Source organism: Elephas maximus, chromosome 17, assembly GCF_024166365.1.
Source record: "Elephas maximus indicus isolate mEleMax1 chromosome 17, mEleMax1 primary haplotype, whole genome shotgun sequence".
Lineage (NCBI taxonomy): Eukaryota > Metazoa > Chordata > Mammalia > Proboscidea > Elephantidae > Elephas > Elephas maximus.
Genome location: NC_064835.1, coordinates 86576517 through 86601541, shown reverse-complemented (window position 1 = coordinate 86601541; position 25025 = coordinate 86576517). Strand labels below are relative to the sequence as shown.

The 25025-nt window shown below is 43.1% G+C and overlaps 2 protein-coding genes across 14 annotated transcripts in view; one reads left to right on the top strand and one right to left on the bottom strand.

Moving 5' to 3' along the window:
* Positions 1-26: 26 nt before the first annotated feature.
* MITD1 (microtubule interacting and trafficking domain containing 1) lies at positions 27-15253 on the bottom strand. 4 transcript variants are annotated; one of them, XM_049856568.1, is made up of 8 exons: positions 14993-15081; positions 9653-9722; positions 9331-9432; positions 7102-7238; positions 6890-6976; positions 6067-6182; positions 4267-4327; positions 3852-4188 (listed from the first exon to the last, which is right to left on the bottom strand). In XM_049856568.1, the coding sequence occupies exons 3-8, from the start codon at positions 9377-9379 to the stop codon at positions 4093-4095; spliced, it is 546 nt and encodes a 181-aa protein (XP_049712525.1). In that variant the 5' UTR covers positions 9380-9432; positions 9653-9722; positions 14993-15081; the 3' UTR covers positions 3852-4092. The 4 variants fall into 4 exon arrangements, with proteins under 4 accessions (XP_049712523.1, XP_049712524.1, XP_049712525.1 ...); XM_049856566.1 differs by lacking the exons at positions 3852-4188; positions 9653-9722 and adding an exon at positions 27-119 and having other exon boundaries at positions 14993-15253; XM_049856565.1 differs by lacking the exon at positions 9653-9722 and having other exon boundaries at positions 14993-15253.
* A 39-nt stretch (positions 15254-15292) lies between these two features.
* MRPL30 (mitochondrial ribosomal protein L30) overlaps positions 15293-25025 on the top strand; it is a 29299-nt gene continuing 19566 nt past the window's right edge. For 3 of the 10 annotated variants that reach the window (XR_007513585.1, XM_049856578.1, XM_049856573.1), the window contains exons 1-3: positions 15293-15550; positions 15886-16002; positions 24250-24328. Coding sequence is in view for 9 of the 10 variants with exons in the window: in XM_049856578.1 (XP_049712535.1) it covers positions 24278-24328 (51 nt within the window). In the remaining variant the exon portion in view is untranslated. The other 7 variants (XM_049856575.1, XM_049856574.1, XM_049856577.1 and 4 more) reach the window with 7 other exon arrangements.

The window sequence follows — 25025 nt, the reverse complement described above, 5'->3', positions numbered from 1 at the left end:
GTGCAGTGAGCAGACAGTTGAACATATTACTCTGGGTACTCTGTGGAAATGGACTGGAGCGAGGCAAGACAGGAAGCAGTTACCGTGGTGGTCAGGCAACATGGCGCTGGCGGCAGCAGCTGTGGAAAGAAGTGGACATGTGTTAGGCACTTGGGAAAAATGAGGGACGACTCCTGTTTTGGGGGTGTCTTCGCTATCTAGTGCAGCTATAACAGCAATACCATAAGTGGATGCCTTTTACAAACAGAAACTTATTCTCTGACAGTTTAGGAGACTAGAATCCAAATTCAGGGCACCAGCCCCCAAGAAAGGCTCTTTCTCTGTCAGCTTTGGGGGAAGGCCCTAGACATCAATCTTCCCCTGGTCTAGGTGCTTCTCAGTGCAGGGACCCTGGGTCCAAAGGATGCACTTTGCTCCTAGCTTTTCTTTCTTGGTGGTAGGAGGTCCCTCTCCTCTCTGCTTCTTTCTCTCTTTTATATCTAAAAAGAGATTGATTCAAGATACAGCCGAATCCTGTAGATTGAGTCCAGCCTTATTAACATTACTGCCTGTAATCCTGCCTCATCAGCATCCTAGAGGTTAGGATTTACCACACATAGGAAAATCATATCAGATCACAAAGTGGTGGATAACTACACAATACTGGGAACCATGGCCTAGACAAGTTCACACACATTTTGGGGGTACACAGTTCAATCCCTAATGGAGGTAAGGCTTAATTGTAGTACTTTTAACAAGGAAATAATGAGGCAGGAGTGTCAGGACCCTGGGAGATCTAGAGACTTCTTTACCTGAAACAACATACATGCAACTAGAGCACTTTAACAATGCAGTCCTTGTTGAAGTACTGAAAGTACCAAATACACAGGATGTGGCTATCACCACATTGATGTCAGTTCCCTTCTTATGAGTTGTTTCGTATATTCGAGTGGATCCAGACAGCACCCTTTGAAAAGGAGGAGCCAGAGGGAACACACAAAGTTTTGTCTGCAACTGGTTGTCTTAAAGTGGAAGTGAGTAAAGGGGATTTTACTTTTAAAATTGCTCCTGGGACAAACAAAATTGGCAGTTTAGCTGTTCTTCATCTGGGGCAGATTTCATGAGCGAGTCCCTTTGTTCTTTGGCAGCAATATTAAATAGCAGTTCATCACAATTTTGAAGAGATTTCTCATGGGCGTTTTAACACAACATTTGCCAATTTAACCTTTTTCACATGTACAATTTAGTGACATAAATTACATTTATTTTATTGTGCAACCAGCACCAATATCTGATGCCAAATTTTCCACCACCATAAACAAACTCAGTGCCCCTCAGGGGCAGATTATCCAAGAAGCAACCTAAGCACAGGCTTACTTGTGGTTACTTACTAATCGGTAGTGAAAAATTTCACGTCAAAGATTCTGCTTCTAGGTATGGCTGGCTTCTTTCTCCCAACCCCACAGCACCTTCTACAAAATCAAAACCTCCTTTCAAACTTAAAATACCTGATGGGTGGATGACCCAGTAAACAAGGTAAGCACAGACTTACTTGTGCTCACTTACTAACCAGTAGTGAACAATTCCACATAGCTTTCACTTTGTAAAATTGTTTGCTACGGATTAGTAAGCACAAGTAAGCCTGTGCTTACCTTGTTTATTGGACAGTCTGCCCATGTCCTCCTCTGCCTCTCTTTCCCACCCTTGGTAACCACTAATAAACTTCAGTCTGTATCAAGGTGAATTACCCAATAGACAAAGTAAGCGCAGTGCTTGCCTTGCTTACCAGATCATCTGTAGTGAACAGTTTCACTACACATTACCAAGTAAGCACAAGTAAACCCATGCTTACCTTGCTTCCTGGGTCATCTGCCCATCAGGGATTGTAAATTTGAAAAGAGGCTTGGATTCTGTAGGAAGGTGCCGTGGAGTTGGGAGAGAGACAGGTGCCAGCCGTACCTAGAAGCAGAGTCTTTGATGTGGTGAAAAAATGTGGAATTTTTCACTACAGGTGGTCTGGTAAGCAAGGTAAGCACCGTGCTTACCTTGCCTATTGGATAATCCATCCCTGGCTCTATACGTTGGTCATCGGCATGTTTTTTTTAACCATTATCATTTGTTGTAATGTGTGAAAAGTATTTTCTGAGAAAAGTATAAATATCCTAATACAGTGTGCTTTGGTACAAAAAAACACAGATGTGATTTGCTAATACCATTTGTTTCTCAAGAGAGAGTATGTCATCAGGTGAAGGACGTTAAGGACTTCAGGTGCCAAAAGAGAAGTCTGATCAAGTGCCACCTGGGACAGATGGATTCAGGTGAGTTCCAGAGGCAGACTCCAAGTTTGCATATGGAGATGAGAGAGGGCAAGGAATCAAGAATGACTGCGAGATTTCTTATCTGAGCAACTGGACGGATGGGGGTAAACGTGGGGGCTGGGGAGCGCGTACCAGAAGTGTAGTTGGGGGCACACTGTATTTGAAATACTTGTGTGCTTCTGAGATGCCAGAGGAAATATCACATAGGAAGTTGAGTATATGAGACTAGAACTCCAAGGAGAAGCCTTGGCTTAATTTATAAGTTTGGGAGTTGACATCCTATAAATAGTATTTTAAGTCATGAGAATGGCTGAATTGTGGATAATTGTGGACTTTTATGATTCATCTAAAGTCTAAACTTTACAATTGTTTAGGATCCACGCTCCCTGACGTTTGAGGAATTCTAAGTCTTGGTGGGAGGTGGCGCCCCCCCCTTCCCGGCCCCCCCGGAAGTTAGGGTGTGGGCACAGGACCTGGGCTTTGCCGATCAGGTGCGCCTGCTGCATGGGACTCGAGACTGGAAGATACTGGTGCAGGGAACTTGGGACGTGGAAACCCTTCTCGCTGCAACTGAAGGGGGTGGTGCCAAATGACGTGTGCTGGATGGGCCAGTGTGTAAGGGGGAAGACTTCTGTGGGAATCGGCAGTAAGGAATGCTGATTTAGAGTAAATGGCAGCCTTGAGTGGGGTTCTTTGATTATTATTACACGCCAGTGATTGATGGCAATACTAATTTTTTTCCAATGCTCCACTGTTCTATGCTTGCCCCACTTTTCCACGGAACCAAGTCTTTGTTCCCAACAAGTCAACTGGCATCTGGATGGATGAGCTCACCCAGGCCAGCTTGACTCTAAGCCGAAAGGGTTATTAATCGTGCAGCCAAGTCAAACGAGCTGCAAGGTGCACCTGGCGAAGTTCTGCCAAGGACACTTATCTTCATTGCGACAAAATCAACGTTGTCCACTTTTCTGCTTATTGGACCCCAAGCCCCATCTGTCTCTAAAGAGCACACTAATCCATGATGATTCTCCCTCCTGCACTCTAGGGGCAAGATCAACACTCCAATTCATCTTCATACCGCTGTTAGTTGCTGTTGAGTCGATTCCAACTCATGGCGACCCGTACGTTATAGAGCAGAACTGCTCCGTGGGGTTTTCTTGGCTGTAGTCTTAACAGAAGCAGATTGCCAGGCCTTTTTAATGCAGTACTGCTGGGTCGGTTCAAACCACCAACCTCTGGGTTAGCAGTTGAGCACAAACCGTTTTCACCACTCAGGATCCTTATCTTCATACTTGCTGCTGTTGCTGGGTGCCGTCGATTTGTTTTTTGACTCACAGCAATCCGATGTGACAGGAGAACTGCCCCACAGGGATCTCGAGGCTGTGGTCTTTTACGGGAGCAGATTAGCGGGTTTTCCTCCCGTGGAGCCACTGGGTGGGATCAAACCGCCAACCTTTTGGTTAGCAGCCGAGTGTTTAACTGCTGCGCCACCAGGGCTCCTTTAGCTTCATGCTAGCACATTATTTGCTGATGCACTCTCCAACAGCCAAAATAAGGGAAAAGCTGGTAACACGTTTGAACGGTATGACTAGAAAAGAAGCTCTGTAAACCTACTGAGTAATGTATTTACAAAAATCTTTAGAAATGTTCACACAACTGAACCATGGATCCATAAAGTAGTAGAAATTTAAGTTTATTGATAAAGTCATATGTTATAGCAATGATCTGTACAAAGTAGAAAAAAACAATATTCACTCAAAATAGAAATACATGATGCAAATTAGGCCACTGTGTATCATATTTTTTTTGTGTGCTTGTTATGAAAAATGTCCACTGTTGTTTCATGACATGGTCTTAAGTCAAAATCACAATATCCAAGGGAAAAACGACTCTAAAAAGACAAGAAAAGAGTGTTGTTTAAAAATGATACAAAAAGTGTGCTACACTCACTCATAAAATTATAACCTACCTGTGGTTTCTTAAAATAGTCAAGTCCCCTTCCAATCTTAATCATCCATCCATTGTTGAACCTATTGAAATTAGTATATAGTATTACATTAAAGACATTGAAGTCAGGCAAGTATCAAGCCGTAGTGTATTATGTATCAGCGAAATCTCCCCCTAACAAAGGAAGCCACTTCTTCAGGGGTGTGAGCTGATCAAACCTGGGTTAGTCGCGGGCTGTGTCCGCAATGAAACAAAATGTCCGTAAAACCGTGAGTTGGTTTGATGAGATGATAAAGACTTTAACAATTCAATTACTCCTGCACTTCAGCCTGTTGGTAAAAATTTCCTGCTCTGCTAACAAGAGGTTTCCAAGTACAGTCAAACCAACTGGTGGTGTGTCAGGGGTTCCTCTACCTCGAAATGGGGAACGTGAGCAGGAAGAGCTCTGGACCCAGACCTCTGCTTCAGTCATACCCAAAAACCAAACCCGGTGCCGACGAGTCGATTCCGACTCACAGCAACCCTTTACGACAGAGTAGAACTGCCCAATAGGGTTTCCAAGGAGCTGCTGGTGGATTCAAACTGCCAACCTTTTGGTTAGCAGCTGTAGCTCTTAACCACTGCATCACAGGGGATCCAGTCACAGCAGGTGCATTTTCATCTGTTCTGCATACTTCGGTTGTGTGTAAGTTTCCATTAAAACCAAGGATGCCACTGCTGTAAACACATGAAAGCCGCTGTGCTCAATGGACGCGAACATATCACAAAAATCGGTGCATATCCTGTTTCCTTGTAGACACCCCACGCCAGCATTACCTACTTAGGATACTTAATAAACCATGAGAAGTTAAACCACATTAATAAGCATTATTTCACTAGAAAAGGAAATTATCCCAAGACCGTAACACTATGTGCATGGTTGAAGAGACAGACAAGTATTTCCCCTTCCAATGTGGCGTAGCGGAAACCCTGGTGGCATAGTGGTTAAAGTGATACGGCTGCTAACCAAAGGGTCTGCAGGTGGAATCCACCAGGCGCTCCTTGGAAACTCATGGGGCAGTTCTACTCTGTCCTACAGGGTTGCTGTGAGTCGGAATCCACTCGACGGCACTGGGTTTGGTTTGGTTGGTTTATGTGGCGTAATGGTTAAGAGCTACAGCTGCTAACCAAAAGGTCAGCAGTTTGAATCCACCAGGCACTCCTCGGAAACTCTATGGGGCAGTTCTACTCCATCCTATACGGTTGCTATGAGTCAGAATCAACTCGACGGCGAGTTTTATGTGACACAGAACACGTACAGTAAATTTTATTCCATTAAAAAAAACCATGCCCACTGCCATCAAGTTGATTCCAACTCACAGTGGCCCTGTAGGACGGAGCAGAACTGCCCCATAGGGTTTCTAAAGCTGCGTATCTTTATGGAAGCAGACCGCCACATCTTTCTCCCGCAGAACGGCTGGTGGGTTCGAACCACTTACCCTTTGGTTAGCAGCTGAGTGCTTGACCACTTTGCCACCAGGGCTCCTTAAGGAAATATTAAACTAACACATAGGATAAAGTAAATCAAATCTTTTTTTTTTCTTCTCAAAAGTAAAAAGATACTAAAATTGAACTTTGATTTTTAAATATTTTAATTGAATGTTAGCATGCAATTATATAAAGCCTAACTTATGAAGGGACATAAAAATAACTGTACTTCAAGGGCATAAGAACTGAAATAATTCCGTCCACTAACCTAATCTCTTGGTCGTGTACTGAGGAAGAGACATAAAAATAACTGTATTTGAATGGCATCAGAATTAAAATACTTCCTTCCACTAACCTAATTTCCCGGTCGTGTATTGAAGAAGAGTAATCCACCTCCAACAGCACGCCGTGACTCCTGAGCGATTCTTTTATTTCTCTCAGGCCATTACTCTGCTGCTCTTTCCCACCACCCTATTAATGGCAAAAATACAATTTTCTACCTCAGTTATTAATATTTTAAATTACCCCTAAGCTACACAACGTGTCATAGGTGAGCTAAGACAGAAAGGTTCTATACTAGTTTTAGTTTTTACTGTCTCAAAGAAGCACCAAGCAATGTGAAGTAGTTTAAACAGCAGTTGTTATTACCAAAATAACTGTTTTTCTAATGTGAACGTGACACCACTCTGTACTCAAGTCTATTTAAGTAATGATTTTAGTCACTCAGATGGGGCTGCCTTCTCAAATTAATCCAAGAATTTAGAATTATTTAGAAGCATTCCTATGTAAGTCAAAATCAAGATACAGGAGCCCGCCATTATGTGACCATGCCCCAGGAGGCCAATGCAATAAATAAAAATAATAATAATTAGTAAAGAAGAAACAAAACTGTCAATATTGCAGACAATGTGACTGCCTCCTAGAAATCCAAGAAAATAAACTGACAAACTATTGGAACAAAGAAAAGAGTTTAGCAAGTGGCCAAATACAAGGTCAAGGTACTGAAATCAATAACATTTTTCTCCAGATGTTTTATGCCTCTCATTAGATAAGAAGTTAACTCCCAAGGAGACAGATCTAGCTAAAACATTACGTCCAGGTTTTCCTTGATTCACTACATCTTGTAACTGCATAAAGTTTATGAAGTTAAGAAAGAGGAAATGCTCCCAGGTACCTACTTCATCCAGAGAGGTGAGAAGATGAATAGTTTTTACTTTACACGGTCTTTTAATAAGCATCTCACAAAATCGAAGGAAGTTATACAGCTGAAAGACAGGAAGACGGGTTATTACTAACTAGTACATTTTATATGACACGTAGTACTTTATTGTATTTTCTTCCATTATTTATTCTGTTATTTTACTCATTACATTGTGTCCATTCCACTTACCTGATGCGTGTGTCTTATATAAGGATCTTCTATCCAAACTTCTGTAACTGTCTCATTCAGGTATTCTTGAAAAAGTGACTCATAGCTGAAACCTGTTGCATTCTCTTCTATTTTAATTTGCTTGTGATATTTTCCATCTGTGAAACACAAGCTTCAACAATAAAACTAGTGACCACTGCTTTTCTTTTTTATACTTATTATATTTCATATACAGTGATTAATCAGGATCAGATACAAGTTAATTTTTTTAATTCATTCACGCAGCAAATATTTATTGAAACACTACTACATATGAGGCACATTGCAAGCTGCTGCAGATACACACATCAATAAGGCAAACATGGTGTCTGCCTTCATGGTGCGTGGGCAAGGGGGAAAGTCCAGAAATTTCTGGGAACAGGTCATGAGTTGGATGCTCCTGACCAGGCAGTTTATTCAACGTAGGACTGGATATAAACTGACTGACAACTTCCTGTCACCATGGGTAGAATCACAGCCATAACTCAGTGGCTATCTGGTCCTTCTCTTCAGACTGAAGTCTTTTTTTATGTCTTGCAATTTAATAGCTAAAAATCCAAACCAAACCTGTGACCATCAAGTCAATTCTGCCTCATAGCGACCCTATAGGCAGAGCAGAACTGCCCCATAGGGTTTCTAAGGAGCAGTTGATGGATTTGAGCTGCTGACCTTTTGGTGAGCAGCCAAGCTCTTGATCACTGCACCGCCAGGGCTCCTTAATAGCTAAGGTGAGTATTAAACATAAAACCTGTTGCTGTCGAGTTGATTTGACTCATGGCGACCCTATAGGACAGAGTAGTACTGCCTCATAGGGTTTCCAAGGAGCTGCTGGTGGATTCGAACTGCTAACCTTTTGGTTAGCAGCTGAGCTCTTAACCATTGTACCACCAGGGCTTCATTAGACACAAAATGTATGTAGTATAAGATGGAATTTTAGAAGTCTTTCTTAGAATTTGAAGAGGGTTTAATAACCCAATCTAAAGACTAGGATGTCACAGCTCAGCAGGGTAGTTCCACCGGTTTTGTTAATTCAAAATGAATAATTATTGAATAAGTTACCAGAGACTTCTAAGGCTTTTTAAAAATATGACCCCTACTGGCAGTTCCTAACTTATATGGTGGTTGCCCTTTAAACTTTGTTTAAAAATTAGTAGTTTGGATTCTGTTCAAATATTTCCACAGATACAATGTTAGAAACTGTGCATCAATTTTCAAGTCAATGTTAATTTAACTCAATATATTCCAGCCACAATGCTGATGGTGCTATAAAATCTATCCACCTATTTCACCAATGCATTGCAGGGAAATTTCATTCTTGATTTCAACTTGGGGTGAGGGAAACACAATTTTATTCCCACTGAACAGAGGGTGTGGGCTGGTAGGGAATACTAGGAAGAGTTGGGGAGAGAACTGTAGTGAGGCTGAGAGGAAGACCGGCTGGGGGCCAAGGCCCTGGTTTTTGAGGGCAGTAGCACCTCTGGCTGCAGAAAGCAGCAGTGGTGTGCGCTTCAGGTAAGGGTGGCAATGGTCATTTATATCCATGTTCGTAAACTGGATGCTCATGAGTACAGAAGTCAGAATAAATACGGAACAATACCTACTTCACTTCTAATCATTACGAACAATTAACTCCTAAAATGTTTTGATTCACAAGAAAATCCAAGAGAAGTCCCAACTGTTTTTTCAGAGATTTTGATCATTTCATAAAGGTAAATACCAATAAAATTCAGGATTTACACTCAGTATTCCCCTGTAGGGGAGCCCTGGGGGCACAGTAGTTAAGACCTCAGGTGCTAACCAAAAGGTCGGCAGTTTGAACCCACCAGCCACTCCTTGGAAACCCCATGGGGCAGTTCTACTTTGTCTTCTAGGGTCTCTCTGAGTCAGAATCGACTTGGCGGCAACGAGTTTGGTTTGGTTTGGCTTATCCTCTGTAGTAGTTCTTAGACTGGGTCTATACACAGGCTTCACGTGGATGGAGAATTCCTTAAAGTGGCATGCAAAGTTTTAAAGGGTCAAAGAGGTCTCTGACACCACTCTTCTCCACCAGGGGGGAAAAAAAACAGTTAAAAATCTCTCCTGTACCAGGGAGCAGAAATCTGTAAGCGTGGACAAGTGGTCCCGACTGCAAAGTACTCCCAAGGGCAGGAACAGAACCACTGGATGAATGGGGCTCATCACAACCCACAACCCATAAAACAGCCTCTTTACCTTCTTTTTCTTGATCCAAGTATTTCTTTATGTTTTCTGCTCTATCCATGTAGTCAGAAATTTTTTTTCTGAGATTACATTTCTTTGTGTCATCTTTGGTGCCTATAAATTAGAAAATATATTCTCATGTTTTCACAACAGTTTATTTAGCAGAAGCATTATGTCCAGTTACCCAAGTTTTCCAAACATTTTCTGCCTTTAGCCTGTTTTGTCTCAGTCCTAAAATACAGAGGATAGGCTTGATGGTACAGGACCTTCATCTTTGCACTAAGCATCTGAAGCATCTTTATTTAGGAATAGGGATTTCAATAATGTAACTCACCTCTGAGGACACCCGATGGGGTGATATTATATGTCAAACCTGAGTCTGAGCACCATCTTGTCCTAATAACCTGCAAGTTTGAAAATTTTAGCATAATCAAAAGATAGCAAATGATTTCTTCCACAAAACCAACTTCTCTTCCAGACTTCCCTATTATAGTTAATGCACAATCATTTTCACAGCAACCCAAGAATATGTAAGTTATCTTTGAATACACATTATCAATAAAATCTTACGTCAAGCCCCTCTCACCAAATCACTTCACCTTCCTTCCTGCTGATATTGTTTGGTTTCCATAAAAGTTTCATTTTTAACTTCTCAGTATATTGCCTTATTTTGAAATAATTTTTTATTTGTAGAAAACTAGTAAAAATAATAGTTTCCTTCTTGCAAATTTGCCTAATGGTAAAATATTACATAGCCATTGTTCAGGCATGGACCAGTAATGTTAAACTTGCCTCCAAAAATGGAGGGTGCTGAGAGACTGACAAAAGAGGTGGGCAAATTCAAGGTGGCAGCAAAGGAGTTTATTAGAGACACTTACATATGAAGTGAGTCCTGGGCAGCTGCAGGACCAAGCGGATTTCCCCACCCTGCAGTGGGAGGGCAGATGTTTTATAGTGGTGGTGGACAGTAGTGGCTACATGCCATGGATTTGTGTAAGGATGACTTAGCAAACTGTAGTGAACTAATGGACCACATGAGGGCGCTCATGTTCAGCCTTGCAAAGCCTGTTTCCCCTTCAGTCCGCCCCTCAAGCCCAGCTCTTGCAACCTGGCACACTCCCCCTTTTGTATGAGAGACTCTGCAGGGAACAGACATAGAAGCAGGGTTGGTCAGGTGCTGTGTGGTACCCGTGCATGTGCAAGAGACAGAGAAAGTGTGTGCCCAGAACAGGGGGAAGCCTTCTCTGATGAGGAGAAGGAACTGGGAGAGAGAAGGCGACCTAATTCCCACCCTCCTTATTAGAGAATGTTCTGGACTCAAGGCCTTAGACAGGCTGGATGGGAGGCGTAGAGGCAGACCATGCCCCCAACAGCCATAATACAAGAAATTAACATCAATACAATACTATTAACTCATCTACAAATCTTTGTCAAATTTCACCAATTTTCCTACTAAAGAAGTTATTTTTTTAGCCCAGTTGTTATGTCTCCTTAGTTTCCTCCAGTGTATGACAGTGTCTTTCCCTGTCTTTTAGGACCATGACACTTATGAAGAATATTGGTCAGTTATTTTGTAGAATGTCTCTTTTTGGGTTGTCTGATGTTTTCTCATGATTAGATTGAGGTTATACATTTTTTGGCAAGAAAATCACAGAAATGACATGCCCTTCTCAGTGGGTGCATGATGTTGGTGTATCTTATTACTGGTGATGTTAATTTTGATCGTTTGGTTAATGTGGAACTCACAAATTTCTTCACTGTAAAGTCGCTATTGATTTGAGTTTCTCCAGAGGAGACAGCTGTTCCTTTTCTCCATCTATTTTACTCAATTATTTGTATCAATATGGACTCATGGATATTAATTTTATCATGGGTTATAACCTAATACAATCATTACTTTGGGGCTCTGATGATGCGGTGGTTAAGAGCTCAGCTGCTAACCAAAAGGTTGGCAGTTCGAATCCATCAACTACTCCTTGAAAACCCTATGGGGCAGTTCTACTCTGTCCTATTGGATTGCTAGGAGTCAGAATCAACTGCTGTATTTTCCACGCCCCAGGGCTGGAATCAACCGTTTCTCCAAGGATCCCTGGTCGCTTTTATTGGAGAATGGTATAGAGTAACCAAATTCTGGACACTAGGTGTGCTCACTGTTGCTAGGATGGAGGTGCAGGAGGGGTCCCATCACTACTTCTAGACCCTCTCAGCCGACAGAGCCTGACACGGGCACACATCTATATTTCTGTGTCTACCCATCAGTATGTATATTAAGAACCACAGCTTCATGCTGATACCTTCAATTCCACAGGGTCCATTCTAGCCTCCCCCTTTCCCTATTTTTAACCTTTTTCTTATTATCCACAATATATTTCTTTGCTCAGTCCTACAGAACATATAAAGTAGTTTCAAAATTACTAACATATCCCTGTTAGAAACAAATTTGCCCACTAGAATATATTACTTGTGTATGATTTGTTTCATTTTTAACTTTACAGAAAACAGTCAAAATGCTATTTTTTAAAGATTCTTAGGTTACCTATTTTCTTCCCCACCTTCTTAATTAGGTTACAAATGAATAACTCAGACAAGTGTCACTTCCTCCTGTCCCTTGCCACTCATTCCCATCCCCCTCTTCTTTCCACCCCTTTCCCACACACCCTACTTCAGGTAATTAATCCCATTAGTTTCTGGTTTCATTCTTCCTACATTTCTTTTACACAAATGAGTAGATACATGAATATCTTCTTATATCTTCTTTTTTTTACATCAAGGATAGCATACTATTTGTCCCTTGCTTTTTTCACTTAATAGCACATCCTGGAAATCACTCCGTGTCAGTTCACAGAGATCCTCCTCATTCTTTTTTTTGTAGCAGTATACAACTTCAGTATGTAAATGTCATAGTTTATTCAAGCAAGCTCCTATCCATCGGCATTTAGGTTGTTTCCAACATGTTACTGGTATCAATGTAACGACTGAAATCTTCCCCTTCAAGTCCTTCTACTGCCAAGATTAATATAGTCTTGTTGTTGCTAGTTGCTGCTGCTTTGGCTCCGACTCATGGCGACTTTATGTATAACAGAAGGGAACACTGCCTGTCCTGTGCCCATCTCCATGATCTCTGATATATTTGAGCTCACTGTTGAGGCTAATATCATTTAGATTTCTTGTGCTTCTACTACAGTATCAAAAGAAAATCATAACAAATCCATCAACCCCTGGTGAGGAGTTGTTCCTCCTGTGGTGAAACAAGGAGCACTGGTGGCGCAGCAGTTAAACACTCGGCTGTTAACCAAAAGGTCAGTAGTTCTAACCCACCAGCCACTCTGTGGGAGAAAGATGTAGCAGTCTGCTTCCGTAAAGATTACAGCCTCTGGGGTAGTTCTACTCTGCCCTGTAGGATCACTATGAGCTGAAATCGACTTGATGGCAATGGGTTTTTTGTTTGTTTGCTTTAATGATGATACAAGAACTCATACTCTTCCACCAGGTAATAAAAACTCCTCTAAACATAACCTTGAAGTGTCCTCTCTTTTGTCAGGATTTTTATAGAGTCCCTGGGTGGTGCAAATGGTTAACATGCTCAGCTCCAAATCAAAAAGTTGGAGCTTCGGGTCCACCAAGAGGTGCCCTGGAAGAAAGGCCTGGCAATCTACTTCCCAAAAAATCAGCCACTGACGTCTGGTGTCTTAAACGCTAGCAAGCAGCCATCTAAGATGCATCAATTGGTCTCAACCCACCTGGGGCAAAGAAGAATGAAGAACACCAAAGACACAAGGTAATTACGAGCCCAAGAGTCAGAAACGGCCACATAAGCCAGACTACAACAGCCTGAGACCAGAAGAGCTAGATGGTGCCCAGCTACAACCAATGACTACTCTGACAGGGAACACAACAGATAACCCCTGAGGAAGCAGGAGAGCAGTGGGATGCAGACCTCAAATTCTTATAAAAAGACCAGACTTAATGGTCTGACTGAGACTAGAAAGACCCAGGAGGTCATGGTCTCCAGACCTTCTGTTAGCCCAAGACTGGAACCATTCCCAAAGCCAACTCTTCAGACAGGGATTGGACTGGACTATGAGATAGGATATGATACTGTGTAGACACATGAGACTATGTGGGCAACTCCTGTGTGGAGGGGAGATGAGAAGGCAGAGGGGGACAGAAGGTGGCTGAATGGACACAGGGAATACAGGGTGGAGAGGAGGAGTGTGCTGTCAGATTAGGGGGAGGGTAGCTAGGGTTACATAGCAAGGCGTGTATACGTTATTGTATGACTGACTTGTAAACTTTCACTTAAAGCACAATAAAAAAATTTTTAAAAATCGGCCACTGAAAACCCTATGGAGCACTGTTCTACTATGACACACATGGGGTTGCCATGAGTTGGAACCAAGAGTTAAGCAACTTGGTTTTCAACACTGAAGAACGACATAATATAAAGTCTGACTGTCCCACCCACAATTCTGTGCATTGCTCACACAGAATTCCAGTACACACGTTTCTTAAGAAAACACTTTCTCCTGCCAGAACGTGACTTTATTTTTGCTTACTTTTTATAAAAATGTTTAATAGGAAAAGTAAAACAATGGTATAATGAACACCCTTATCACCTATCTTTAGACTTAAAAGTTGTTGACATTTTGCCATATTTGCTTCAACTTTTTTTTTTTTTGCTTAAGTAAAATTAAATTCCAGACATCATGACATTTCTTCCCAAAACATTTCAGTCTGCATCTCTAAAAATTAAGGATATTCTTTGAAGCAACCACCAAAAAACCTGTTGCTGTTGTATTCCTACTCATGGCGCCTCTGTAGAGTTTTCTTGGCTGTAATCTTTACAGAAGCAGATCGCCTGGCTCTTCTTCCGTGGTACCACTGGATGGGTTTAAACAGCCATACATACTGCTTGTACCACCTAGGGACTACAAACAACCACGCTGACTAGCAAAATCAGTCATTTTAATGTCAACCAATCCAAACTTCCTATACTGATCTAAAAATTTCTTTTAAATTCTTTCAAACCCAGACCCTAACAAGGTTTATACACTGCATATGGTTGTCTCTTAAGTCTTTTTAAATCCAGAATAACCAAACCACACCTGCTGCCATCGAGTCAATTCTGACTCATAGCGACCCTACAGCGACCGTATAGGACGGAGCAACACTGCCCCATAGGGTTTCCAAGACTAATCGTTTCAGAAGCTGATGGGCACATCGCTCTCCCAGCGAGTGGCTGGTGGACTGGACTCGCCGACCTTTCGGCTGCCGAGAGCTTAACCACTGCAAGGCCAAGGATCCTAAATCGAGAATAAACCCGTTGCAGTCACTCGATCCAACTCCTAGCAACCCTATAGGACAGAGCAGAACTGCCCCATAAGGTTTCCAAGGAGCGGCGGGTGGATTCGAACTGGCGATCCCTTGATTAGCAGCCGTAGCTCGTAGCCACTGCGCCACTTGGGCTCCAAATCTAGACGAGTCCCCCTTTTCTTAATGACTTCCGTTTACTAAACGTACAACAGAAGCGTGCCCGGTGCGCGGGAGAGCAGCCCACCGTCTACCCCGGACTGCTTCCTGCGGCGAGGAGGAGCTGTGCTAACTCTCAGCCCTCAGACACAGCAGGAGCCCAGCGCCTTTTCCGCTGGATCCAGCCCGGCGGCTCGCTGCTCACCTTTCAGAACCTGCAGGAGCAGATCGATCCCCTCCTGGTAACACACCAGAGCCTGCGGATACCGCGACTCCGAGTCTAGCTCCACCGCCCGCTTCAGCACAGCGACTGCAGCTGTGCCGTCCGGGTCCTGGCCCAGCCCGGACCTCGCCATGATGCCGAGACCTGCCCTCTGCCTGCACCCCAACCGGGGACCCGAGGGCCTGCCGCACTTCCGGGCAGCCGGGGAACCAAGGGCCTGCCGCACTTCCGGGAGTCGGTCACGTGACAGGGCGCGCCTGCGCGCTCACTGTGAGTTTTCTTCAATGGGAGGAACCCGGCCGGAACCAAAGGTCCTCTCTCCGCGGTGGCGAGCGTTGCTCCGGCCGGGTTTGAGCGACGCGCTTGGCCGTGCTTCCTGTGTCTACTTCCGCTCCGTGGAGGCGCCCAGGCTGCGGTAGGAGCCGCTGAAGGTCCGGCGTCTTCGCTTTTTCAGCCCGGGGCCCCGGTGAGTGGGAGCCGAGAGGCCGGAAGGTGTGCGTCTTTCGCCGAGCACTTACCCCGAGGCCTGTGCAGGCGCCGGTTGGTTCTTCCCTATTCCATCCTGAGTTCGCGTCCCGACCGCGTCCCCTTGGCTCCCGAGAAGCCGTTGGCAGCGTCCGCGGCGAGGCTCGCCCCGGCCTCTGGGGAAGGGAAGGGGTTCAGGCTTGTTCCAGCGCTCCTGTGCGTCTGCCGTGCTCCTGACGCCTGCTTCCCGTTCAGGAGGTGTGGGCTAACTGTATCTTTTTTTTTTTTTTAATGAAGACACGCGTTTGTCTTATTTTTAAATGGTTCCATTTGGAAGGTGAACTCGTGCGGAGTGGGCAGTTAAGATGTTTGTCCTTTTGCTAAGAGCCGTGATGTTGCTGCACCTTTAGGTCGCCACCCGCCCGAGGCTCGCTGTGCGTGTCCGTGCCAAGAGGCGGCTGTGGGGCTGCCTTGTTGGGCGCTGGGGCTTGGAGGAGGGTCACGTTGCTTGCCGTCAGAGACCTCAGGTAAAGGGAAATGATACCTTTTGCATTTTCAGTAGTAATTTTATCTTTATCCCCTTTCGTAATTTAATACGTATCCCTTTGAAAAGGAAATAGCTCTTTTAAAGAACCATTACATGCATGACCACTGTAAAAACTTCAGACATTACAGGGGAGGAAGCGAGGGGGCATACCCCCGGGGGTATGTTGACATTTTTCTAATAGCCGTCTGGAGTTTATGTATACACACACATTCACAGACTTTTTTTTTATGGAAATGAGATCGTACTTTTCATAGGATGCCTGGTACTTCTCTGTTAATTTTTGTAACTGTGCAAGAGAAAAGTTAATATGCAGTAGAAGAGAGACAGTATAATTGCTTCAAGTTTCAAGAGTAGGTGCCTAATAAGAATAATTTTTTACTTTATTGAAACATTTTGGCTCTCACACCTTCTGAAGTCTGTAAATCAAACTTCGTTCAGCAAAAATATATCACATGGCTACTGTATGGCAAGTGCTGGTGTTCAGTAGATGCTTGGGATAGATCTGTGAATAAACAGAACAGAATAAAGACAAAGCAAAGTTTGTAAATCCTGTCCTTGTGGAATTAACATGTAACAGACTGAACACAAACAGTAAACAACAAACTTAACAAGCAATTAAATTACATCATGTTACCAAAGCCAACCAAACCCACTGCCATTGAGTCTGTTCCGACTCATAGTGACCTTATAGGACAGGGCAGAACTGCTCTATAGAGTTTCCAAGGAGCGCCTGGTGGATTTGAACTGCCGACCTTTTGGTTAGCAGCCGTGGCACTTAACCACTACACCACCAGGGTTTCCTAGATCATGTTACCAAAAACCAAACCCAGCGACGTCGAGTCGATTCCGACTTATAGGGACCCTATAGGACAGAATAGAACTGCCCCATAGAGTTTCCAAGGAGCGCCTGGCGGATTTGAACTGCTGACCCTCTGGTTAGCAGCTGTAGCATTTAACCACTACACCACCAGGGTTTACTAGATCATGTTAAAAGGTGATAAATGCTGTGGCAAGAAAATCATGTATAATAAGAGGGACTGGGAGTGGTGACATTTGTAGTGGTGTGCTTCAAAACGTTAATGTAACCAGAGTGGACCTCACTGAGAAGAGATTTGAGCAAAAAAAAAAAAAAAAAGAAGGAGGTGAAGGAATTAGCCATGTGAATATCTGAAGAGGGTGCATCCCAGGTAGAGGAAAGAGCCAGTCAAAGGGAGCATGCCTACCTGGCAAGGTGTGTGGGGCTAGTGTGTCTAGAGCAGTGATTGAGCAAGACAGTGATTGCAGATGAGGTTCGACAGGTGTTGGGGGCTGACGGACTTTGATTTTCACTGTGATTAAAATGGAAATGTATTGGAAGTTTTCAGTTTTTTGACACATAAATTTTTTATTTTAGAGTTCTTGTTATGTGCCATCAAGTTGATTTCCTTCTCATAGCAACCCAGTGTGACACAGTAGAACTACCTCATAGGGTTTTCTTGGCTGTAATCTTTATGGAAGCAGATCACCAGGTCTCTTCTCCCTCAGAGCCTGTGGGTGGTTAGCAGCCAATTACTTAACCGTTGTGCCACCAGGGCTCCTTTAGAATAACAGTGGATGTACAAAATTTGTGAGGGTAGTACAGAGCTCCTAAGTACCTCACACCCAGTGTCCCCTTTTGCGAACACCTTCGTTAGTGTGGTACATTTGTTACAACGAATGAAGCAACATTGATACGTTATTATTAACTAAAGTCCATGCCTGATTGAGATTTCTCTAGTTTTCACCTGATGCCGTTTTGCTGTCCCAGGATTGCATTCAGGATAGTGCATTATATTTAGTAGTCATGTCTCCTTAGGCTGATTTTGGCTATGGTAGTTTTTCAGGCTCTCCTTGTTTTGATGACCTTGACTGTTTTGAGGAGGTCACATATTTTATAGAATGTCCCTTAACTGGGGTATGTTTGATGTTTTCCTCATGGTTATAGTAGGATTATGGGCTTTGGGGAGGAAGACCACAAAGATGAAGTGCCGTTCTCATCATATCAAGGGTACACGCTTCAATTTAACTTACAACTATTGATGTTAACGTTGATCACCCAGCCAAGTATAGTGTTGTCAAGTTCTCTACTGTAATGTTATTTTTTCCTTTTTCAGTACTGTGCTCTTTGGAAGCAAGTCATTAAGTATTGCCCAGACTAAGGGGGTGAAGGTTATACTCCACCTCTTTTAGGGAGGAGTATCTGCTTGTGTAGATCTCCTCGTAGTGGTACCTACTTGTATCTATTTGGAACTCCTTAATGTGGGAATTGGTCTCTTCTCCCCCATTAATTTATTTACTCACTTATTTGTAACAGTATGGACTCATGGATGTTTATTTTATGGTTTGCATTATAGTCCAATACTTTGTTAATTTATTTTGTTGCTTACGTTGTTCCAACTTTGGCCTTCGGGAGCTCTTTCATTTGGCTCCTGTGTCCCTTTGACCTGCCCCCATCATTTTATTTTTTGAGGAGTTTCTTTCTGGCACTACAAAATGTTCCAGGCTCCACTGCTGGTGGGAATGTAAAATGGTACAACCACTTTGGAAATCTATCTGGCGTTATCTTAAACAGTTAGAAATAGAACTACCATACAACCCAGAAATCCCACTCCTCGGAATATACCCTAGAGAATCAAGAGCCTTCACACAAACAGATATATGCACACCCATGTTTTTTGCAGCACTGTTTACAATAGCAAAAAGCTGGAAGCAACCAAGGTGTCCATCAACGGACGAATGGGTAAATAAATTGTGGTATATTCACACAATGGAATACTACGCATCGATAAAGAACAGTGACGAATCTGTGAAACATTTCCTAACATGGAGGAACCTGGAAGACATTATGCTGAGCGAAATCAGTCATAGGCAAAAGGACAAATATTGTATAAGACCACTATTATAAGGTCTTGAGAAATAGTATAAACTGAGAAGAACACATACTTTTGTGGTTACAAGGGGTGGAGGGAGGGAGGGAGGGAGAGGGTTTTTTACTGATTAGTTAGTAGATAAGAACTGCTTTAGGTGAAGGGAAGAACAACACTCAATACATGGAAGGTCAGCCCAATTGGACTGGACCAAAAACAAAGAAGTTTCCAGGATGAAATGAATGCTTCAAAGGTCAGCGGAGCAAGGACGGGGGTTTGGGAACCATGCTCTAAGGGGACTCCTAAGTCAATTGGCAAAATAATTCTGTTATGAAAACATTCTGCATCCCGCTTTGAAATGTGGCGTCTGGGGTCTTAAATGCTAACAAGCGGCCATCTAAGATGCATCAATTGGTCTCAACCCACCTGGAGCAAAGGAGAATGAAGAACACCAAGGTCACACGACAACTAAGAGCCCAAGAGACAGAAAGGGCCACGTGAACCAGAGAGCTACATTATCCTGAGACCAGAAGAACTAGTTGGTGCCCAGCCACAATCGATGACTGCCCTGACAGGGAGCACAATAGAGAACCGCTGAGGGAGCAGGAGATCAGTGGGATGCAGACCCCAAATTCTCATAAAAAGACCATACTTAATGGTCTGACTGTGACTAGAGAAATCCCAGCGGGCATGGTCCCCAAACCTTCTGTTGGCCCAGGACAGGAACCATTCCCGAAGACAACTCATCAGACATGAAAGGGACTGGACAGTGGGTAGGAGAGAGATGCTGAAGAAGAGTGAGCTAATTATATCAGGTGGACACTTGAGACTGTGTTGGCATCTCCTGTCTGGAGGGGGGATGGGAGGATAGAGAGAGTTGGAAGCTGGCAAAATTGTCACAAAAGGAGAGACTGGAAGGGCTGACTCATTAGGGGGAGAGCAAGTGGGAGTAAGGAGTAAGGTGTATATAAACTTATATGTGACAGACTGACTTGATTTGTAAACGTTCACTTGAAGCTCAATAAAAGTTAATAAAAAAAAAGAGAAAAAAAAATGTTCCAGGCTCACCATATTTATTCTCTGCCTAGCCCTATAACCAGCCATTTCTCCAAGGAATCCTGGTTTCTTTCATTAGACAATGGTATTAGAAACCAGGAGGCCTGGTGGTACAGTGGTTGAGAGCTTAGCTGCTAACCAAAAGGTCAGCAGTTTGAATCCACCAGCCACTCCTTGGGAACCCTATGGGGCAGTTCTGCTTTATCCTACAGGGTTGCTATGAGTCAGAATCAACTCGATGGCAATGGCTTTGGCTTTTGTTTTGTTCAGTAATTTTTATTGTGCTTTAAGTGAAAGTTTACAAACCAAGTCAGTCTCTCACACAAAAACCCCTATACATGTTGCTACACACTCCCAATTACTCTCCCCCAATGAAACAGCCCACTCTCTCCCTCCACTCTTTTTTTTCATGTCCATTTCGCCAGCTTCTTTATCCCCTCCACCCTTTCATCTCCCTCCAGGCAGGAGATGCCAGCATAGTCTCAAGTGTCCACCTGATCCAAGAAGCTCACTCCTCACCAGCATCCCTCTCCAACCCATTGAACAGTCCAATCTATGTCTGAAGAATTGGCTTCGGGAATGGTTCCTGTCCTGGGGCAACAGAAAGTCTGGGGGCCATGACCACCGGGGTCCTTCTCGGCTCAGTCAGACCATTCAGTCTGGTCCTATGAGAATTTTCGGTCTGCATCCCACTGCTCTCCTGCTCCCTCAGGGGTTCTCTGTTGTGTTCCCTGTCAGGGCAGTCATCGGTTATAGCCGGGCACCATCTAGTTCTTCTGGTCTCGGGATGATGTAGTCTCTGGTTCATGTGGTTCTTTCTGTCTCTTAGGCTCGTAATTGCCTTGTGTCTTTGGTGTTCTTCATTCTCCCTTGATCCAGGTGGATTGAGACCAATTGATGCTGTTTTTGTTTTTCTGAGAAACCAAGGTCTGAGCACTGGGTGTGCGCATTGCTCCTGGGGTGCCGTTGTTCTAGGCCCTCTAGCTGACAGGGCTAACCCACATAAACTATCCTGTGGATACACATGTCTGTAATCATTTCTGTATCTATCCTTCAGTACCTGTATTAAGCTAAACACGAATTTTGACTCTAATCTGGTGCACGTGGATGATTCTAGCCTTCCTCTCTGGGCTGTGTGTAACTTCCCACACCGACAGTGAGAGCCCTGGGTCATTGGAAGGTTTTGAGCGGGGGGGGTGACATGATCTGCTTCGAGATTTAATGGGATGACTGCTGTTACAGAGAAAAGACCATAGGGGAGTTGGAATGGAAGCAGGGAGACCAGTTAGGAGGCTTTTGTTGAAATCCAGGTACCAAGAGAAAGATCTGACCAAGTGCAGAACTAAATGAGTTGGGTTGGTACATAATGCTTCACCTGGGAGAAGGTGACGTGGTAGGAAGTGATGTAGCCTTACCTGTCTGATTGGGGGGCAGAGGAGGGAAGAAGCATCTCTTCAGGGACGCCTTAATACAAGGTACAGAAACAGTCAGCCAGGGACACAGTAGAAGATCTGAACTAGGAATTGTTTCTTCTGTACTGTAATGTTTGAGGTCTGGAGTTAGATGACAGTTATGAACTTGTGCTGTACTTCTAAACTCTGATTTGGGTGGACCATAGATTTGCCCCATTAACTGATTCATACATTCATTCAACAGACACGGTGTCTGCCGTTCTTCAGACAACGTGAGCAGAACAAAATTTTGCTTTCAGGGCACTAAGCATTTAGTAGCTAATGCTTTTGGAACTGTCTGACCCGAAATTAATTTTGAGACGTTAATTCAGTTGCTAAGAAAATTTTCTGAGGTCCAGCATTTGTTCCCAACTCTGTTGCTTTATCTACATCACAAGAAGGACTTACAGAGCTTAAGAGAGATAGGATCTGATAGACACTGAACTATAGCACTTCCCTGTTTTGGTAAGTGTTGGAGGATTCTTATAACGTTGTCGTTGTCTTGTGCTGTTGAGTTGATCCTGACTCACGGCAACCCCGTACGTTACAGAGTAAAACTGCCCCATGGGATGTTCTTGGCAGTAATTTTTACGGAAGAGGATTGCCAAGCATTTTCTTCTGTGGTGCCGCTGGGTAGATCTGAGTCACCATGTAATAACAATATTCTTATCATGTCGTTGTTGTTGTTTGCCGTCAAGTCGAATCGACTCGTGGCAGCCCCATGCGTGCAGAGTAGAACTGCTCCGTAGGGTTTTCCAGGCTGTGACCTTTGGGAAGCAGATCGCCAGGCCTGTCTTCCAAGGCATCTCTGGGTGAGTTTGAACCACCAACCTTTCAGCTAGTAGTCGAGTGCTAAACCATTTGCACCACCCAGGGACTGCCATTCTGATTGTACCTTTGTAGGGTTTTAATAATTTTATAATAATTTAAGCCACCATTTATTGAGGGTTTCTGCATACCAGGTACTGTTTTATTTGTCTTATGGAATAATTCGTTTGCAAGATAAGTCTTATTGTCTTTTGTAGAAGGAAAAATTGAAAAACAAATTAAGTAACTTACCCAAGATACACATGTAGTTCATGAACCTAACCTTTCTGCTCTCAGCATACCTCTCTTTAAAAAAAAAAAAACCAAACCCATTGCCATCAAGTTGATTCTGATTCATGGTGGCTGGACAGGACAGAGTAGAACTGCCCCATAGGGTTCCTAAGGCTCTGTTGGTAGATTTGAACTGCCAACATTTGGCTAGCAGCTGTGCTCTTAACCACTACACCACCAGGGCTCCAAATAAACATAACTGTTTTGCAAGGGAGAACGAAGAAAACTAAAGACACAAGGGAAAGATTAGTCCAAGGGACTAATGGACTACAACTACCACGGCCTCCACCAAACTGAGTCCAATACAGCTAGATGGTGCCCGTCTACCACCACTGACTGCTCTGACAGAGATCACAACAGTGTTCCAGACGGAGCTGGAGAAAAATGTAGAACAAAATTTTAACTCACAAAAAGACCAGACTTACTGGCCTGATGCAGACTGAAGAAACCCCAAGAATACGGTCCCCAGACACTCTTTTAGCTCAGTAATGAAATCACTCCCAAGGTTCACCCTTCAGCCAAAGATTAGACAGGCCCATAAAACAAAACGAGACTAAAGGGGCACACCAGCCCAGGGGCAAGGATTAGAAGGCAGGAGGGGACAGGACAGCTGGTAATAGGGAACCCAGGGTCAACAAGGGAGAGTGTTGTTAACATGTCGTGGGGTCGTTAACTAATGTCATAAAACAATACGTGTACTAACTGTAATGAGAAACCGGATTTGTTCTGTAAGCCTTCATCTAAAGTACAATTTTAAAAAAAAGGAAAAAAAACTTCTTAAATTACAGGCAGTCCCTGGGGTTACGAATATCTGACTTACAACAACTTGTACTGAAGAACGGACTGCCATAATGAGTTAAATACAATGGTTTGTAATAACGTCCGTACTACTTTGTGACATTCATAAAAACATTGTATGGTTTGTAAGTACTTCTTAAGTGTTTTATATGCACACCCAAAAACCCTGCATAGAAAGGTAAAATATATACTAAGACAAACATTTGATTACTGACGCTGTATACGAGCTGTATGTACCTGTTACAACTTACGTACTAATTTGACTTAAAGTCAGACTTAGGAGCAAATACCTCTGGGGACTGCCTGCATAGAAGCAATGCATGTTTGTTAAGAATAACTAAAAAAACACCAAGAAGCAAAAAAGAGCGTTGTACTTTTTTCTTTTTAACGGAAGGCTGTTAAATGATTTAGTAAAAATACCCTGGACTAAGATTTAGGAGAACTGGGTTCAAGACCATACATGTTCTTGATAGCTGAATGCCCTTAGTAAGTGATGAAAACTCCCTGGGCTCTATTTTCCTCAGACAGAAAGAAAGAGGCATTGGGATTTCCTCGGGCCCTTCCAGCTCTTTTATTTTCTGTGATTCTGTGACAGGACTTTACGATAATGCCTTCTTTATCCATCACCGTTTTGGGGGAAGAATTTTTAGATAATAATCTTTTAGTAAACATTTCCCATTTTTGTGAAATCAGTCTAGGTTCTAATTCACTTGGTGAAAATTGGGTTGTATGTATTATAATTACTACCTGTGGTTTTGCCAAATTCTAAAGAAAACACTTATTTCTTACCCTTATTATATTAAAATAACCAAGATTTTACTGTTAAAGTTCAATCAGGTTTACAGTTGATTTGTTGCTAAGTTTAATACAGTAGGAGAGGAGGATCTGCCCATTTCCAGGACATATTTGATCTGCGGGTTTATTTCCTACTTCTCACAGTCTCTGAAGAGAGGAATCACCAAACTCAATGGCCGGGATTTTGCGCTCAGTAGTTCTGGGGCCCCCAGGCAGCCTACAGGTAAGTGTTCCTTTTCAAGAATTATGTTTGTTTCCTTTTATATTGTCAATGAGCCTTTTCTCTCTTTTTCCTAATAACTAAACATACAGGCAAGTTAAGTTCTTGACAGATTTCTTCTTTTATATATTAAATTTTGTGTGTGTGTGTTGGGGGAGAGCTACTTTGGTTTATTTATGGTTTATCTGCTATTTTATCCCAAAAGAGTTGGGATCATAAAAGATCTTTTCCTGGAGAGCATGCCACTAACTTGACTATACTGATTCCCCATAGTCTGTCTTAATCTTGGTAAAGGTTTCGTTTTTTCCTTCTGTTATGAGAGGGGTATATTTTTAATCATAGAAAATAAAAGCAGAAAGAAGAGAAACGATCACCCAGAGAACACTAGTGTTAATATTTTCATATAATTCTTTCCCATCTTTTTTTTTTTTTTTAGAAAGCACAGCAGTGCAGCCTTATCTATTGATAAGGGCGAGAGTCTAGATATAGCTTTGGTAGTGGCTATAGAAGGAGCTCTGGTTGCGCAGTGGTTAAAGTGATTGACTGCTAACCTAAAGGTCAGCGGTTCAAAACCACCATCTGTTCCGCAGAAGAAAGATGTGACAGCCTGCTTCCCTAAAGATTTACAGTCTTGGAATCCCTGTGGGGTCACTGTGAGTTGGAATTGACTTGACGGCAGTGGGTTGGTAGTGGCTGTAGA

Coding starts and splice junctions, on each gene's coding strand:
- MITD1 (XM_049856565.1), bottom strand. CDS start 15,143: ATGGCGAGGTCCGGGCTGGGCCAGGACCCGGACGGCACAGCTGCAGTC. Junction 9,433..14,992: donor GCTCCTGCAGGTTCTGAAAG/GTGAGCAGCGAG, acceptor TCTAATTTATAG/GCACCAAAGATGACACAAAG. Junction 4,189..4,266: donor ACTATTTTAAGAAACCACAG/GTAGGTTATAAT, acceptor TTGTCTTTTTAG/AGTCGTTTTTCCCTTGGATA.